The sequence below is a fragment of the Chrysochloris asiatica genome, unplaced genomic scaffold (genome assembly GCF_000296735.1).
Source record: "Chrysochloris asiatica unplaced genomic scaffold, ChrAsi1.0 scaffold00046, whole genome shotgun sequence".
Lineage (NCBI taxonomy): Eukaryota > Metazoa > Chordata > Mammalia > Afrosoricida > Chrysochloridae > Chrysochloris > Chrysochloris asiatica.
The window spans coordinates 10,719,691-10,736,590 of record NW_006408564.1 but is presented as its reverse complement, the minus strand read 5'-3'; the positions used below and the strand labels follow the sequence as shown (position 1 = coordinate 10,736,590).

At 39.5% G+C, this 16,900-nt stretch overlaps 1 protein-coding gene across 1 annotated transcript in view; it reads left to right on the top strand.

Annotated features, from left to right (window-relative positions):
* Window positions 1–16,900, top strand: part of LOC102822436 (bis(5'-adenosyl)-triphosphatase-like) — a 1,401,568-nt gene that overhangs the window by 1,139,803 nt on the left and 244,865 nt on the right. Inside the window, exon 4 of the mRNA XM_006862124.1 lies at window positions 5,350–5,418. Within this exon, the coding sequence (XP_006862186.1) occupies window positions 5,350–5,418 (69 nt within the window). The remainder of the gene's footprint in view (window positions 1–5,349; window positions 5,419–16,900) is intronic.

Genomic DNA, 16,900 nt, shown 5'->3' with positions numbered 1-16,900 from the left:
TGAGCTTGAACCACTGACTTTGCAGTTCAAATGGCTTTGCATTCTGGTGCATTCACCCACAGCGCCACACCAAGACTCCTCCGTGTGTATAGTCACATTTTATATTGTTTGTAAACGGTACTTTCAATGAGTCATTCATTTGTTTTGGAGATCATGCAATCTCCAGCATCCTTTTCATCACTAAGACCGTCTTTTCCAACTACTGATTCTACCTCTTTGTTTCCAAACTTTGCATTCCAGTCACTGTTAGCTGTTGTTGTTAGGTGTCATTGAGTCCGTACCAACTCAGAGCCACTCTGTGCATAATAGAAGGAAACACTGACTATTTCTGTGCCTACCTCACAATCGTTGCTATGCCTGATGACATTGCTGTTGCCACTGTGCCAATCCATCTCATTAGGAGTCTTGCTCTTTTTCTCTAACCTTCCACTTTACCAAACATAATGTCCTTCCCCAGTGACTGGTCCCTCTTGAGAATACATTTGAAGTATTAGAGATGAAGTTTGGCCATTGTGGCTTCCAAGGAACACTCTAGTTGTACTTCGTCTGACACAGATCTGTTTGTTCTTTTGGCAGCCTATCATACTTTCAATATTGTCCTCCAACACTATTAATTATTAATACATCTTGAGTGAATGTTTAATCAGTTTCGGTCTGAAGTTGGTAGAGTTCTTCAATTTGATCATCACTAGATGTAGTGGTTTGTATATCAACTTGAATAATAGTTGTTATTACCAGTCTTCCTTGTAGGTATATGGATATTATCCTATCACAGAGAGCGTTGTACTCCAGGATAGAACTTGCATTTTTTTTTTCTTGACAGTGAGTACAATGTCATTCCTCTTCAATTTGTTGTTCATAACATAGTGGAATATATGATTGTCAGATTCAAAATTGCCAATACCAGTTCAGCTCACTAATAACTAAGATATTGATCTTCAAGTGTTTTATTGCATTTAGACAACTTCCAGTTGTCCTAGATTCATACTGTGTACATTACATGTTTCAATTATTAATAGATGTTTGCAGCTCTTTCACTTATTTTGAATTGTGCCCATTAGCAAATGGAGGTCTCAAAACCTATACTCCATTCACATCATCATCTACTCTACTTTGAGGAGGTAACTCTTCCCCAGTTATATTCTGAGTGCCTTCCTACCTGAGGGGCTTATCTTCTGGCCCTGTATCTGATAATGCTCTGTTGCTATTCATAAGATTTTCAATGGCTAAATATTCAGAAGTAGTCTGTCTCTCATTCTTCCTTAGTCTGTCTTAGTCTGGTAGTGCCACTGAAACCTGTCTACCATGACTTACTGTGCTTTGATTTAAAATGTGAGTGGCATGGTTTCTAGCCTCACATCAACACCACAATAGCCACCACAGTACGACAAACTGTTGCACGATTAATGCTGTTTAACTTTTCTGTAAATGGATATATGGTTTTGCCAGTACCGTTGTTAAACAAATTGACTTTGGCTCATGTGATATGTTTTGGCCCTGTTGACATCTGTTGTTGTTAAGTGTCATCAAGTTGGTTCTGACCCATAGCAACCCTGGTGTGGTGCTGTGGGTTAATACGCCAGATTGCAAAGCCATTTGAACTGCAAGGTTGGCGGTTCAACCTCACCAGCTGCTCCTCGGAAACCCAGTACAGGGTCGCTATGAATCGGAACTGACTCCACGGCATATAATAACAACAACAAATGTCCTTCTGTACATTCTTCTGTTGTGGCACTGTTGGATCAGCACTGGACTTCAAACAAATGGTTGGCTGTTCAAACCCACCAGCTGCTCCTTGGAAACCCTACACATGGTCACTATGAGTCAGAACTGACTGCTTGATGCTTAACTACAATAACATACATCCTTAGGACTTCTGGTGTGGAGCTGTAATCAGCACTGGATTGTGAACTAAAAGTCAACAGTTCAAATCCACCAACAGCTCCTCAGAAACCCTCTACAGGGTTGTTATGTGTCAGAACTGACTCTAGGGCACTTAACAACAGCAATACATTCTTAAGCTGACTACTCTTATATCTCTTCCCAACCTTCAAATATTGGAGTGTCCCAGTGTTCCATCTTTATTTTTGTCTCACTGCATTTTTCTTCATAGCACTTCTCTTCATCTAAAATTAAATTATATATTTATCCCTTTGCTTGTTTACTGTCTATATCCCATTGGAATACAAGCTCTGACTTTGTCTTTTTCCTCACTATATCCTAGGCTTCTAGAATTGCACCTGGCAAAAAGTATATGTTGAAATGGATGAATATATGTATGAGAAGAATGTAAATAAATGTTATATGGATGAAAGACTGGTAGCTCCATAATCAAATAAGTTTCTGCAGTGTTGGACTAAACAGATGTAAACACTTGTATTTCATGTGGGACCTCTCAGTTACTTTAATATGTTAGTGAGCATCATGAAAATTTGACCATAAAGCATTTCTGGTATGGAATGTATCATGGGACTTTAAAAAACATTCTTCCAACTCAAGCAGCTAAATTGAAATCCCTAGCAAACTTCAGAACTACTTTATTAAGTAGAAAGTTTGTTAGCACCTAAGGAACCCTGGTGGCATAGTGGGTAAAATATTCTACTGTTAACCAAAGGTTGGAGGAACTCTGGTCGCGTAGTAGTTATGAATCGGGCTGCGAACCTTAAGGTCAGCAGTTCAAAACTACCTACTGTTCCATCAGAGAAAGACGAGGCTTTTTGCTCCCGTAAAGATTTACAGCCTCGGAAACCCTGTACAGGGTCACTATGAGTTGGAACTGACTCCACGGCACATCACCACCAACAACAACCAAAGGTCGGAGTCCTGGTGTGGTGCTGCAGGTTAATGCTCTGAATTAAGTCACCTTGAACCACAAGTTGGTGGTTCAAGCTCACCAGCTGCTCCTTGGAAACTCTGTAAGGGTCATCATGGGTCAGAAGTGACTCAGTGGCACTTGAGAACAACAATCCAAAGGTCAGGAGTTTGAACCCATTAGCTGTCCTATAACCAGTCTACATTCTTATAGAAATAAACAGGATATGACAGTCTGCTTCTGTACAGAATTACAGCTTTGGAAACCATCTAGGCACGTCTGCACTCTCCTGTAGGGTCGCTATGTGTCCCAATCAATGTGATGGCAATGGAGTTGATTTCTTTAGGCTGTTAGGACTTAGGAAAGTAAGGCTCAATGTGAGTTTAGGAGAAACATATCATGCCAAATGATCCCCTTCTTCGTTTTTACAAAGATTTTATCAAATAGTCCTTCTACTGGAAGGACATTGGAATGGTATTCCTTCACAGTAGTGAGGTTTGTGCTGTCTTTATCCATCATTTCCCTGTTCTGAGAAGCTGAGTGAGTTTTCAGGACCCTCTGATCAACCTGTCACTTAAAAACGTGTGTCAAGATCCAAGTTGGGTTGAAATCTATGCCATTAGGGAAAATTGCCTATACAGTGAATTTTCACACCCAGACATATCAGTAATGAATAGAAATAGACACACACTTATAGATAAGTGTGGGAAGCTAGGGAAGCAGTCAGATATATAGGTCTCATAGTGATCCTATATAGGGTTTCTGAGGAGTAGCTGGTAGGTTTAAACTGCCATCCTTGTGATTCACAGTCTAGTGGTGATCCTACAACTTGTTGAAATAGGGCAGGTAAAATAGTCAACAACTTGGTATGCATGTTGGCACACTTGGCAAGATAGAGTCAGGAAGCAAGTTTGGGCAGAAGGAAGGGCTGGAGATTGGATTGATGGATAGAATGAAGGAAGGGGAACAAAAAACAACAGGGTTTGCAGGTAAAGAAAATGTGAAGACTCCTTCTAAGGGTCGGTTACTTCCTAATACCATGCTATTTTTCTAGTCTTGTTTTTATCAACTAGTTCATGGATTTGAATGAATTTCTCTGGGCCTTCCTGTATGTCTTTCTCCTGAGAATTTGGTTTTAAGGGTAGTTTGTGATTTATCTTTCCTTATGACTCCCTCCCTCTCACCCTATGTTCACAAAGTTTTAGTAATTCAAGTACTCACTTGCCCCATTAGTTGAGGGATCCATGACTGATTTCATCATCGACTGGAGAATATTCTGGCAAGAACATGCCACTTTTGGGGGAGTATGTGAGCAGAAGTAATCTGAAGCTTGTTCTCTGCTTTGTTCACCTCAGACTGCCTTGCTGTCTGCCTCCGCTTTAATAGCATATCATTTCTCCCTCCTTATGCAGCAAAGCCACCGGCACACTTAATCTCACGCTCTCTGGAGGCCCTTTGGAGGCTCAGAGCACGATCATGGTAATCAAGCAGGGGTGGGTGTGATCCTGGATGAGGTTTGATTCTTTTTCTGCCTCTCCATATTTAGGCTTTTCATTTTCACATTCCTCCCCACGGTTTGTAATAAACGCTGGAACATAGCTCAAGGGCAGGAATAAGGTTTAACTTCAGCCGAAGTACAATAAAGACTATTTGGGAAGTAAAACTTTCAAATGGCCGTTTAGCCTTGAAGTATATATTGAATTAGTTATGCTGTGTGCTTTGACTCCAGATCTCTGTATAATGGCCTTGCTATGTACATTACCTGAGTGCTTTAGTAGGCTAGAGAAATGGACTGTTGAAGAAATTATGTAAGCCCACAGTATCAATGCATGTGCTGACGGGAGAGTGTGGGGACAAGAATTAGACTATGTGGCTTCCTGTGCTGCTTCTGCTTCCGATGGGACCTTGATCTCTGGGATCATCCATTGTTTTCACCAATAAAATGGAGATCATAGTACAACTTGCTTCACAGTAGTATTAAGAAGTTCAAATGAGATCAATGCCAAGCATAGAGTTTTGTTTACCATTTAGTAACTAATAGCATAATGAAGGAGAATGTTATATAATGGTGTTAGGATTACTATCTGAAGCCTTGCCTCTGTAACGCAGTCCACCCTACTTCCTAGCGTCTCATTCTCTCTTTCCGTATGTAGTTCTCAGTACAAACCAATTCTTATTTCTTGTCAGTTTCAGAGTTGCAGTGGTCACCTCTTAAGATATGCTGTCACTTCAGAGCTCTGGTTAAACACAATGAAGACTGACAACTATGACTAATTCCATCGAGCACCTGAAACACTGGCGTTTCACTCCAACTCTCATATCTGCTGCTGAGTTGTTCTTTCTTGTTTGGTGTGTCTCCATTCTCAGCAGATTTCAAATCTAGTTACTGAGGGGGAACATCATTTTTCTCTGAAAAATAATCCAGCAGGATCCAATGTGGAATAATTGGGCTTCATGAGAACATCACTGTCAAGTCTAAAAATATATAGGAAGATAATAATCACATTTCCTTTTCTTTCTCTTTCTTACATTTTCAGCACGTTCATGTCCACGTTCTTCCCAGGAAGACTGGAGACTTTAGCAGGAATGACAGCATCTATGATGAGGTGAGTCTGCTGGCTCTAGTCTTGCTGTTTGATCATAGGGGTTGTTGGTGTGATGATGGAGTCAACCTAAGAAGCAGGTATGCGCCACATCTGATCTTTAATGGGATTCCACCTGGTGTGATTAGGAATGTGGCCACAGAGGGTAAGGAATCAAGAATGACCATTATGGAAACTTAAGAAAATGATAATGATTTTTTTTCTCAATGAAACTCAGCAGAAACTAAGTGATTCTATCCTATCATTTACTAGGTCACTAAATATATACATAAAATCTTGCCAATAGATCACATGGAGAAAGCTATGGTACCACTAGCTAAAACAGCACAGATTGATACCTGATTTTTGTTTTTTCATTCAACTGTTATATTTAACTTGAAGATCACATACGAATTCAGGTTGTCTCTCCAAATAGCATTTATTGAGAGTAGAACTTTGAAGAATCATCAGCAGAAACCAGGATGATTTGAATGGTAAAACTGTGCCATCAGCATTTAGCAGTTGGCTGAGTTTAAATACCCCCATTCAAATTCATAAATGTGAAACCACTGTGAACACGAATCAGCAAGAGCTGAATAGCTCTTAGGGTGTCATCTACATGGGAGACTTTCCAAGTCTTTGTCATGTGGGGTGTAATAACCTGTGATGGGTTATACTGGTACAAAATGTAAAGTAAAGTGATTTGTTTTTTGTATTCAGTTGTCAAAATCCATGGAGTCAGTCCTGAGGAGTGGCTAGTGTGTTGGAATTTGGAATCTTGTGGTTAGTACTGCAGTGTGTGTCCTACAGTTCCACACTCAGACCCCTATGTTTCCTCCATGGTAGAGTTGATCATATAGCAGTGGTTCCGTGGTCTACTTGGCTGAAAAGGACTTTGAAGCTATTTTATGGATGAAACCAGGAAAAGTGCTGGGATTGATTAGCAATGTCTGCCTTGGCTGTTAGAAAGAAGAGGGGTCATGTTAGCCAATTATTTCTATTTGACACTCCTGTTTTAACCCTTCAAGAAAGAGTTTTGAAATCTTCCTTTTATTTTGGTTGTTTACCATATGAATCACATGAAATTATTTGATTATCTCCACCTGGTGTACAGGAATGGGTAAAACTGATGCAGTGTGTTTACATTTTCTCACAACTAATGGGACACTACAATCGCTACCTAGATTTGTAAAATAGAAAGGCAGCAGTTATTATTGAGACTTAAAATTAATTGTTCTGGTACTCACTGGATTATTTGAGGTGACTGGTTACCATGCTTTGGGGACATATGTCCCTATTTTATGCTTCCTGTGTGTCCTTCAGCCTCCACAAAGCTTCAGTGGTGAAATGGTGTAGCCTTGGATATAAATGCTTATCTGTGGACTGATGACTATAAATAGAGAGTCCCTGGAAATCCAATACTAGACATCCGAATCCAGTAGATTTTGGAAGTGCTCAAGAACTAGAAGTTAACGTAAATATAGAGAGGTCCTTAGGAGATTTCTTATGCACAGTTAGGTTTAGGAATAGACTCTTTCCCAAATTTGGGCTTTCTAAAACCTGTAATCCTATAATATTATAATATGGGTTTATTTTCATTGGATGTGGAATGTTGTGTAGAGATTGATAAGGGCTTACTCCTACTTGGAAGAAAATCAGAATTAGGAAATAATGCTAAAGAAATACAGCATCTTCAAAATATATAAGCATTTTTCTTATTAGCATAAACTAAGGTTAATAAAATGTTGCCAAGTACAGGGTATTTTAATGAATAAATTATTAGCTCATGCTTTCTATATAAGTGAATACTTTTAAATGGTGTTAAAAGTGCTTGAAAAGATTGTTTTCTTAGTCTGAACACTCACTTTGAAGTCTTGTTTGTATTCTGAATGTGTTTGCCAGGTGTAAGTCTGCATTTTAACCAACCCTGAGACACTGTCCAGTACTGTGGTTGGTGTGTGGCCACCTTTCTTCCTCACTTTTTTGCCTCTGTAAACATCCTCCAATGGTGTTTCTAGCCCCAGAGACAATGCAAATCATGTTCTTACCTCCCATCAATTTGGAGAAAGAGCTCAGGGTAAGGGATTACTATACCGTGCATTTTTTTGTTTTTTACCTTTAAATTAGCACTGTACACATTACTCATTAAAAGAGATAATGACATAAAACTGTGAAGAAGTTGAGCTTTGGAAATAAGCAGACTTTGACTCAAATCCCTGTGCCAACTATTGTGCGACATCCCACAGTTTGCTTAACCTTTCCGTGTTTTGAGTCTCTCCTTTTAAAAGGTAGCTAATAGTGTGATGTTCAGTGTATCAAATCTGTGGTAACAGTAGTGAGGTTGACCCAGGATTGGGCAGTGTTTTGTTCTGCTGTGAGTCGGTACCTACTCGATGACACCTAACAACAACACCAGCAACAATAGTGGGGTGCTGTAGGATGAGCACTGAACTGCTAACCACGAGGTTGGTGGTTCAAACCTATCAACCTGTTCCTCAGAAGCCTATGCTGGGTCGCTCTGAGTCAGAACTGACTTGATGGCACTTAACAACAATCCTATATACCTCTCTAAAAGATTGTTGTGTATTCTATGAGATACTGTACTTGAAATACTTCATACTACTTGAGTTGGTTCTGGTTAATAGAAGTTAATGTTGCCCCATTCTGTGCCATCTTCACGATCACTGGAATATCTGAGTCCATTGTTGCTGCAATTGTATATTCTGAGTGCCTTTCAACCTCTGGCACCTCATCTCCTAGCACTATAATGGACACTATTTTGTTGTCATCTGTAAGGTTTAGTGTAAAAACACCATTGGAAACTGTCCACCATGGGTGGCGTTGTTAGTATTTGAAACACCAGCGGCAGAGTTTCTAGCATCATAACAATATGTGGGAATCCTGGTGGGTGCTGTAGGATAAACACTGGACTGCTAATCATAAGGTCAGCAGATCAAACCTACCAGCTGTTCCTCAGAAATCCTAAACAGACAGGATTGCTGCAAGTAGTAACCAACTCAGCGGCACTTAATAACAACAACATGTAAGCTACCACAATGTGACAAAGTGGCAAAGGAATGGTGGGTATAATTCATACTAAATATTTAATAATAGATAGCATTTCTTTTGTTATTACCCTTAGTAATCTTGTTTTTTATAATGTAGCAATATAGTGTCATGAAAAGACTATTGTTATTGTTGTATGCTGTCAGAAAGTCTTATCTTTCTCCTGCAGAATGGTTGGTGGGCTCGAACTGTTGACTCTGTGGTTCACAGTCCAGTGCTTATCCTACAATGTCACCATGCTTCCCGTGTATTGGACTAAAAAATCAGAAATCGGAGTAGTTAACAGCAATAATAAGGCTATTAAATCTGATCATGGCAAAAACTTGATTTTTTAAAATAAATGTGTAGTCCTAACAATAACAACCCTGGCCTAGTCCTGGGCTAAGTATTAGAGATTCATGGAAGAAGGCAGATTAGGACATTCCTCAGACTGTATCAAGTATATACCGTATGTGTATATGTTGTGATTATTGTTGTGATGTGCCATTGAGTCAGTTCCAACTCAGTGATTCTGTGCAGGGTTTCCAAGGAGCAGCTGGTGGGTTTGAACGACTGACCTTGTGGTTCACAGTCCAGTGCTGATCCTACAGCATCATACCAAGAGTTCTATGTGTATATGTTGTTGTTAAGTGCCATTGAGTTGGTTCTGACCCATAGAGACCCTGTATAGGGTTTCCGAGGAGCAGCTGGTAAGCTTGAACCACTAACCTTGCAGTTCAAACCGCTTTGCAGTTTGGTGCATTAACCCACAGCGCATATGAGTATTTATTTAATTCTTCAAATGGGCTTGTGGAGAAAAGGATGATCTTAGAGCCACTTTTTCAAGTTAGAACACTGAAGCTCAGATACGTGAAGCAACTTGTTAGAAGATGGCAGGACGCACATTAAAAACCAAGTTATTGGATGCTGTCATCCAGTCCTCTTCCCAAGGGTCAGATTTCCAACCACTCCTTTCCTTCAACCTTTAATCCCTCAGTTTCTTCAAAGCTGCTTTTCCAGTTTGAGTGTATAATAAGATAATGTCTATGAAGTGGCAAGGGAAGCATAAAGCACTGCTCAAAACATAATATACATTAGACTCGGTGATCTTAATCAGAAATGATAGAGTGATGAGAGGTGGCATCCTTTATATTGATGGGAACACTCACTCTAGATTATGCATCTGTTTATGAAACACAATAAACAGGCTGCCCGGGAGGGTAGGAAACAGGGCAGCAGGAGACTGAACTCAATAAAATATAATTGTATTCCCACTGCTGCATAAATAGAAAATGATGGCTAAAGAAACGCTAGGTTATAAATTACCTGGGAATGCTGTGTTCTGTTTGCACACAGTTTGAAGTGGGATAGTGATTGGGGGCAGGGTCTGGGAACAGTGGTTTGGGTTCTGGTTAATGATAGATATGGTTTCTGTACAAAAGAAGAATACTTGTGGATGAAAGGAACTGACTTGTGGAGAGAAGGCAGATATTTTTTTTTAATATTGGAAGCGTTGACAGATGGAAAAGATGTTTAGCATGTTCTATGTGCCTCCGGATGTCAGTTTGGGGACTGTCAGAGTACAAGGAGGCAAATACAAGCTCCATATAATGATAGGTCAAAATAGCACAAGCTTCTGAACACTGAGGGTGTGTTCTTGAGAGCTCGTTGGTTGCATTCAAGCAGAGTGGTTGGCTCTGGACCTTCTGGAGAACTTCCTTAGATGTCCTGCATGATAATGTATAGATATCCCAGTGAATAGATTCTGATTCCCATCTTTACAAATCTGGCCAATTTAATCATTAACTCCATTTTTAGGTTATATGCATGAGCTATAACTAATAATGTTTTTGTTATCAGTAGTTGGGTGATTGACTTTAAAACATATTCTTTTTTTATTTTTGGCTCACAAAAATATAAGGTATAACTCTTCCTTAATTTGAATGAGACCACACAATTGATTTTTCTATTTCCTTGATGACTTTCTATTTTCTCTTCAGTACACAGATGCCTGTTGATAGTGTCCTTGCTTGCCTCTGATGATGGCCAAGTTATCTAGTACTGCTGTGAAAGAAATAGTGAATGGCTTTAACAAACACAAATCTACTTTCCCACAGACTACAAGGGTAGAAGTCTGAATTCAGGGTGCCACCTCGAGGGAAAGGCTTCTCTCTCCGGTGACTCTAGGAGAATATCCTTGTCTCATTTCAACACCAGTGGGTCCCTTGAAGATCTGTGTGCCTTGGCATCTATCTTTCTGGGTCTAGGAGGTTCTCAGCATAGGGTCCCTATGCCCAAAGGACACACTGTTCTTCTAACGCTTATTTTCTTGGTGGTGCTGATGTTTCTTTCTCTCTGCTGGTTTTCTCTTTGTTTATCTCTTATGAAATGAAAGGTAATGCTGTCCCCAGGGGAAAGGAACTCTCTTTACATCAGATCAGGGCCTTGACCTGATTAATGGTGGCAACTGTAGTAAAGGTGATGCTTTGCAACCTAATTCTGCTTCATTCACAGAACTAACGTAACCGAATCCTGTCTCATGAACACCAGGCAGAGGCTGGATTGCCAACACATCACAAAATGGAAGATAATCACATAATACTGGAATCAGGCTTAGTCAAATTGACACACAATTAGGAAGACACAATTTGATCGCTAACAGATGTGTTTTATTTTACCCACATTTTCTAATAAGTCGAAGTGCTGTTGGGCCTGACGCGTATTCTCTAAGTCACTACAATTCCCGTCACTCCATCTTCCTTACCCAGGTTTGCTTCATTCCGTATGCTATTTTTATGGGCGTCTCCTTTTTTCTTAAGCAGCCCTGGTACCCTAGTGGGTTACAAGTTAAGATGATAACTTCAAAGTCAACATTGACTCTTCCTTTCATGTTGACCTTGATTATCATCTGAATTTGTCTTCACTTGCTCTTCTTCCTGTTCTTTCTCCTGGACTTAAAATTACCTGTTTTTGTCCATTTATTTCTACTCCCCTGCTTAAACCTGAGCCTCTCTTCTCTTCCTCAAAATTAACTCCACCCTTTCCAAACATGAATCTCTTATAAAGCCCTTTCTTTATGATTCTCCATGCAGATATAATTCAACTGCAACTCCTAAACGCTTTCTACTATGTTCTTTGAATTTCCATGTATTATGTAAGGCCTTTTCTAAACTTAGTGAGTCCTTTATTATCTTGACAAGTTGATGAAAATTATGATAATGACACAAATGGGACCTTGGATAAAAGAGCATGTATAGCTAATGTGTGAGGAAGAAACAACCCATTGCCTAATGCTAATGGTATATCATCTCATTAACTCAGGAAGAACCCTAGCTCCATCCCAAATAAGCAACTCTCATAACTACATTGGACAGTTCATCAAATGTTTATGGGTGACATGGAATGGTTGTGATTGTGCAATGTATATAAAACTCATTACAGATTAAGGAAGTGTCTACTATTAAAGCAAATGGGAATAGTAATCAGCAGTTGGACAAATTCAACCATGAATTTAATAGACAGAGCAATTGTGGGATCAAGCATGTCTTGGGAAACAGTTGCTTGGTTTAAAACAATGCATGAGCAAAATCAGTTTGCTGAAACACAGATCATTTGGGCCTGAGACCTTGAGAGAATCATTCTATTGCTGATAATCTTTATTTTTGAACTTGGATCTCTTTCACACACCATTTGACAATGGGCTCAAAGTCCACAGATCCCCATTGACTTTCCCAAAGAGAGGGAATATTTCAATGAGAGTCTTAATTTGCTTTTCTCGCTGGATTCACTGATGCCCTCATACTAAAGGATGAATTATTGAGGGTTGGAAAATTTTGGAATGAAAACTTTGGTACCTCTTATTCAGAATAGAATATGAGTTCCATAGCTCTTTGTTGTTGTTAGGTGGTTAAGTGCCATTGAGTTAGTTCAGACCCACAGTGACCCTGCATAGGGTTTCAGAGGAGGGACTGGTGGGTTTGAGTGACCAGTCTTTCTGTTAGCAGTCCAGTGCTTAATCCTACAGTACCAACCCAGGACTTCAAAGTTTCATCTAAATTCATGGACAATAGGAATTTAGTGATCTTTGACCTCAACGCCTCCCTATATGGATGTCTGATTGTTTTTTTATTACCTTTTTATGATAAGAGAGTTGAATGTTGTTGCTAAGTGCTGTTGAGTCAATTCTGACTTGTTGGTAGGTACCATCGAGTCTTTACCGACTCATAGTGACTCTATGCACAGTAGAACGAAACACTGCCCGATCCTGGGCCAACCTCACTATTGTTGCTACACTTGAGTCCATTGATGCTGCCACTTGGCCAATCCATCTCGTTGGGGGTCTTCCTCTTTTTCTCTGACCCTCCAACTTACCAAGCATGATATCCTTCTCTAGAAACTGTTCCCTCCTGCCAATATGTCCAAAGTATGAGAGACGAAGTTTGGCTATCCTGGCCTCAAAGGAGCACTCTCACGGCACTTCCAAAATGGATTAACACTTCCAACATTCTCCTCCAACAGCATAACTCAAAAGCATCAATTCTTCTTTATAGTGACCCAATATAGGATTTCTAAGGCATGGCAATCCAGTGTTTATCCTACAGCACCACACCAGGACTTGTAATTTATTCTTTCTTATGTCAGATTATGGTTTGGTTAAACCTCCGGGTTGTTTACAGGAGAAGAACCTAAGTTTAGCGAAGAAACATTTGTCTGGTTAAAAATTTTTATTCGTAGAGATAAAAGTTGGAGCGTATGTAAATCATATTTTGATAGTGCCTAGACTGCTAATTGTCAGTTCAGCTTTTCAAATCTATCAGTTGTTCCTATACAGAGTCACTGTGAATCAGAACCCTGGCTACACCACTAACCACCAGCACCACCACCAGCACCACTAATTGGGAAATGGTGAGAAACATGAAGTGCAAATTATAGTGTAGGTGATGGTGGCCTGTAGTGCAGGAAAATGATGGTCATTGGATATTTAAGGCAGAAAACAGCAAATGAAAGCAGGAGAGTGAATGATCAGAAGGGGACAGGTACCTACAGAGTGAGCCCCTCTACTCAGTAGCAAAGGTCACCACTGTGGTCTTTCCTACAGTCTGTCTTGAGAACTGCTATTTTCCCCAACTGTTTACCTTTAGTATTTGAATAAGTTCAATTACCTGTTAGTAGAAACAAACAAGAAAACAACGTAACCACATGTTTGTACAATGCCAGTGAAGAGCAATTCCATCAAACAACTATGCATGTTACTCCCCTCATTATTTTCTGAATAAAGCTTTGTTATGCGGAGTCCTACTTGCCCTCCACAGTGATTTTTCACTCCAAACAGACATGTTTACTATCCCAGCAGAAAGTTATAGGTTCTTGCTAGTTAAGGAAGGAACATTCTGTTCCAAGATGTCCTTTATGGTGGCATTTACGTCAATCTTCTGTTCTCAGTCTCACAGTGACCTCTGCAAAGAAACTTAAATGAACAATGCTTAAATATATGCATTTCTTTTTTATTTTTTTGTCATTGTTGTAAATATACCGTACGATTTTTGCCAAGTCACTTTTTACAGGTGTATAACTAATGGACAGCAATTACAAGAATCAGCTGTGCAATAGAACGTAATCAATTTGACTTCTTCATCACTATTAACTCCCTTTCTCCTCTCTTCCCTCTCCTCCCTGTAACCACTAATAGACTTTGGTCTCTATACATATGCCTTTTTATATGTTTTTATATAAGTGAGGTTGTATAATATTTGCCCTTTTGTGGTTAATTTGTTTCGTTCAGTATGATGTCTTTAAACTCCATTCATACCGTAGCATGTAACAAGACTTTATTTCTCCTACTAGCTGTGTAGTATTCCATTTTGTATTTGTACCAAATGTTGTTCATTCATGTGTTGATGAGCATTTGGGTTGTTTCTACTCTTTGACTATTTGACTACTATAAGTAGTGCTACAATGAACATTGTTGTACAAGTCTCTTTATGAGTCTTTTGGATATATACGTATGAGATATTGCTAGGTCACAGTAGTTTTTGTGTGAAATCTTTTATTGTGACTTGAGTGAAAGTTTACAAAGATTATCAGTTTTACATTCAACAAATTGTACACTTGGTTTCATCTCAATGATTGCAATCTCCCTCCATGCAACAACAGCTATTCCTCTTTTTCCCTGGGGTTCTAACTTCCGTTTTACCCTTTTCCTCATCCCTTCTCAATTGTGTCCTTAGGGTAATGTTGCCTGTTTGATCTTGAATGGTTGACCATTCCAGTGAACATATTTTACTACTGCTTTTGTCCCTTCTACATACCCATGTACTGCTTGACTGAAAAATTGAGTAAAATCTGGCCTAAAATCTGGCAGAGGGCCACAGTCTTGGGTTCTCCTATCTCTTGCTGACCAATAACTTTGATTTTTTTTTTTTTTTAATTTATAATTTTGTGTTTTGTTGCACATTTTCTCCCATTCTATCCAGGAACACCTAATTTGATCCCTGTCTAAGCAGTTGGCAGTGGTAGAAGGGTACCATTGAATTCTTCTAATCTGAGTCATGGTGACTGATGTTCACTAGACTAATTGATGCCAAGCATTTTCAGTTTTTGTCATTCTTTTTTCTTCTGCACATGGAGAGATCAATAGTTGCAGCTTTGATGACCACTTATGGTCATTTAAGATCCTACTCACAAAGTAGGATGTAGAGCATTGTCTTTGTGGAATATGTTATTTATGTTTATTTTTAAAACAGGCTAGTTAGGTGTATGGAATCCTGGTGCAGTGCTGTAGGATAAAGCGCTGAACCAACCACAAGGTCAGCGTAAACCTCAAGATCAGTGGTTCAAACCCACCATCTGTTCCTGGGAAATCCTATACAGGGTCACCATGAGTTGGAACCAACTTGATGGCCCTTAACAGTTAAATGTATATTGATGGTTTTGTACCATTTGTTGTTGTTAGATGCTATCAAGTTAGTTCTGATTCATAGCAATCCTATTTACAACATAATAAAACACTGCCTGGTCCTGTACATAATTAATACTACCAAGTCACTTGAGGAACCTGTCGAAAAGATTTTAGTAGCTTTGGAGCCTTAGGTCTGGTAAAGCCAAGATACCAGATAAGGTTTCTCTTCGAAATCATTTTAATTGAGAATTAAAAATGTGGATATTGTTGTTGTTATTAAGTGTCATTGAGTCAATTCTGACCCAGAGTGACCCTGGATAGGGTTTCCAAGGAGCAGCTGGTGAGCTCGAGCCACCGACCTTGAAGTTCAAATGACTTTGCAGCCTGACACATTAGCTCACAGCCCCAGACCAGGACTCCAAGAATGTGGATTGTAGATGTAAAAAAAATAAAAGTTATTGGATGAATAGATTATGAACAGAAATGAATAATAAAACAAGGAGAAAAGAAATGTGAATGAAGGAGCTCTGGTAGCGTCGTGGTTATGAATCGGGCTGCGAACCTTAAGGTCAGCAGTTCGAAGCTACCAGCCGCTCCGCGAGAGAAAGATGAGGCTTTCTGCTCCCGTAAAGATGTACAGCCTCAGAAACCTTGTTACAGGGTCGCTATGGGTCTGAACCGACTCGATGGCACTTGACAACTTTCATCAATAAAAGTTGTAATGGCCTCAAAGAAAAAAGCTTCCAACATTTGACTTGGTCTGTCTTTAGAAAGAAAAAAAATAAAATAGGCATGAAATGGGGTGAGGAACGTATGATTTTAAAGCCTCAAGGTGTTTGTTTTGCTCTTCAGTTATCATTTGTCATTTCTCAGACAAAAGATAAGCTTAAGTCAAACAACCTTCATAAATAGATCGCATGACGTCTTAGCTTGGAGCAGGGTTTGCTCTTTGAAATTATCATGTGCTTCGTGGCAGCACAGAGGAACAATACAGCCTCTAAGTTGACTGCTTCTCGGCAGGCAAATAGAACCCTGGAATATCCTTAGCCTGGATGTTTCAGCTTGGGCTTCTAAAATGGGACTGTACTTTTGTCAATATCAGATAGTATGTATCATCAATGTCCCCGGTCTCTGCTTTTCACATTGTGTTCTACAGCAGCACTGATACTAGCAGTATAATGTGAGTCACATATGTAGTAGAAAACGTAGTAGAAATCACGTATTAGTTAAAAGAAGCAGTGGAAATGATAATTTCATTATGTAAACAATATAAAATGTCATTGGTGATGTAGTTTTCATTCTTTTTTTTTTTGTACTATTGTTAGTTGCCATTGAGTTGGCTGTGACTTAGGATGATCTTCTGTGTAACAGAGCCATGCCCAGTTCTGTGCCACCTTCACTATGCTGTGAGTGTTGTGTCACTCCGTCTCAATGAAGGTTTTCCTTGTGTGTTTACTGACCCTCTCCTTTATGAAGCATGATGTCCTTTTCTATAGATTTGCCTTTCCTGATGACATGCTCAAAATAAGACATCCCACCATCCTCTCTTCTGACGACACATTT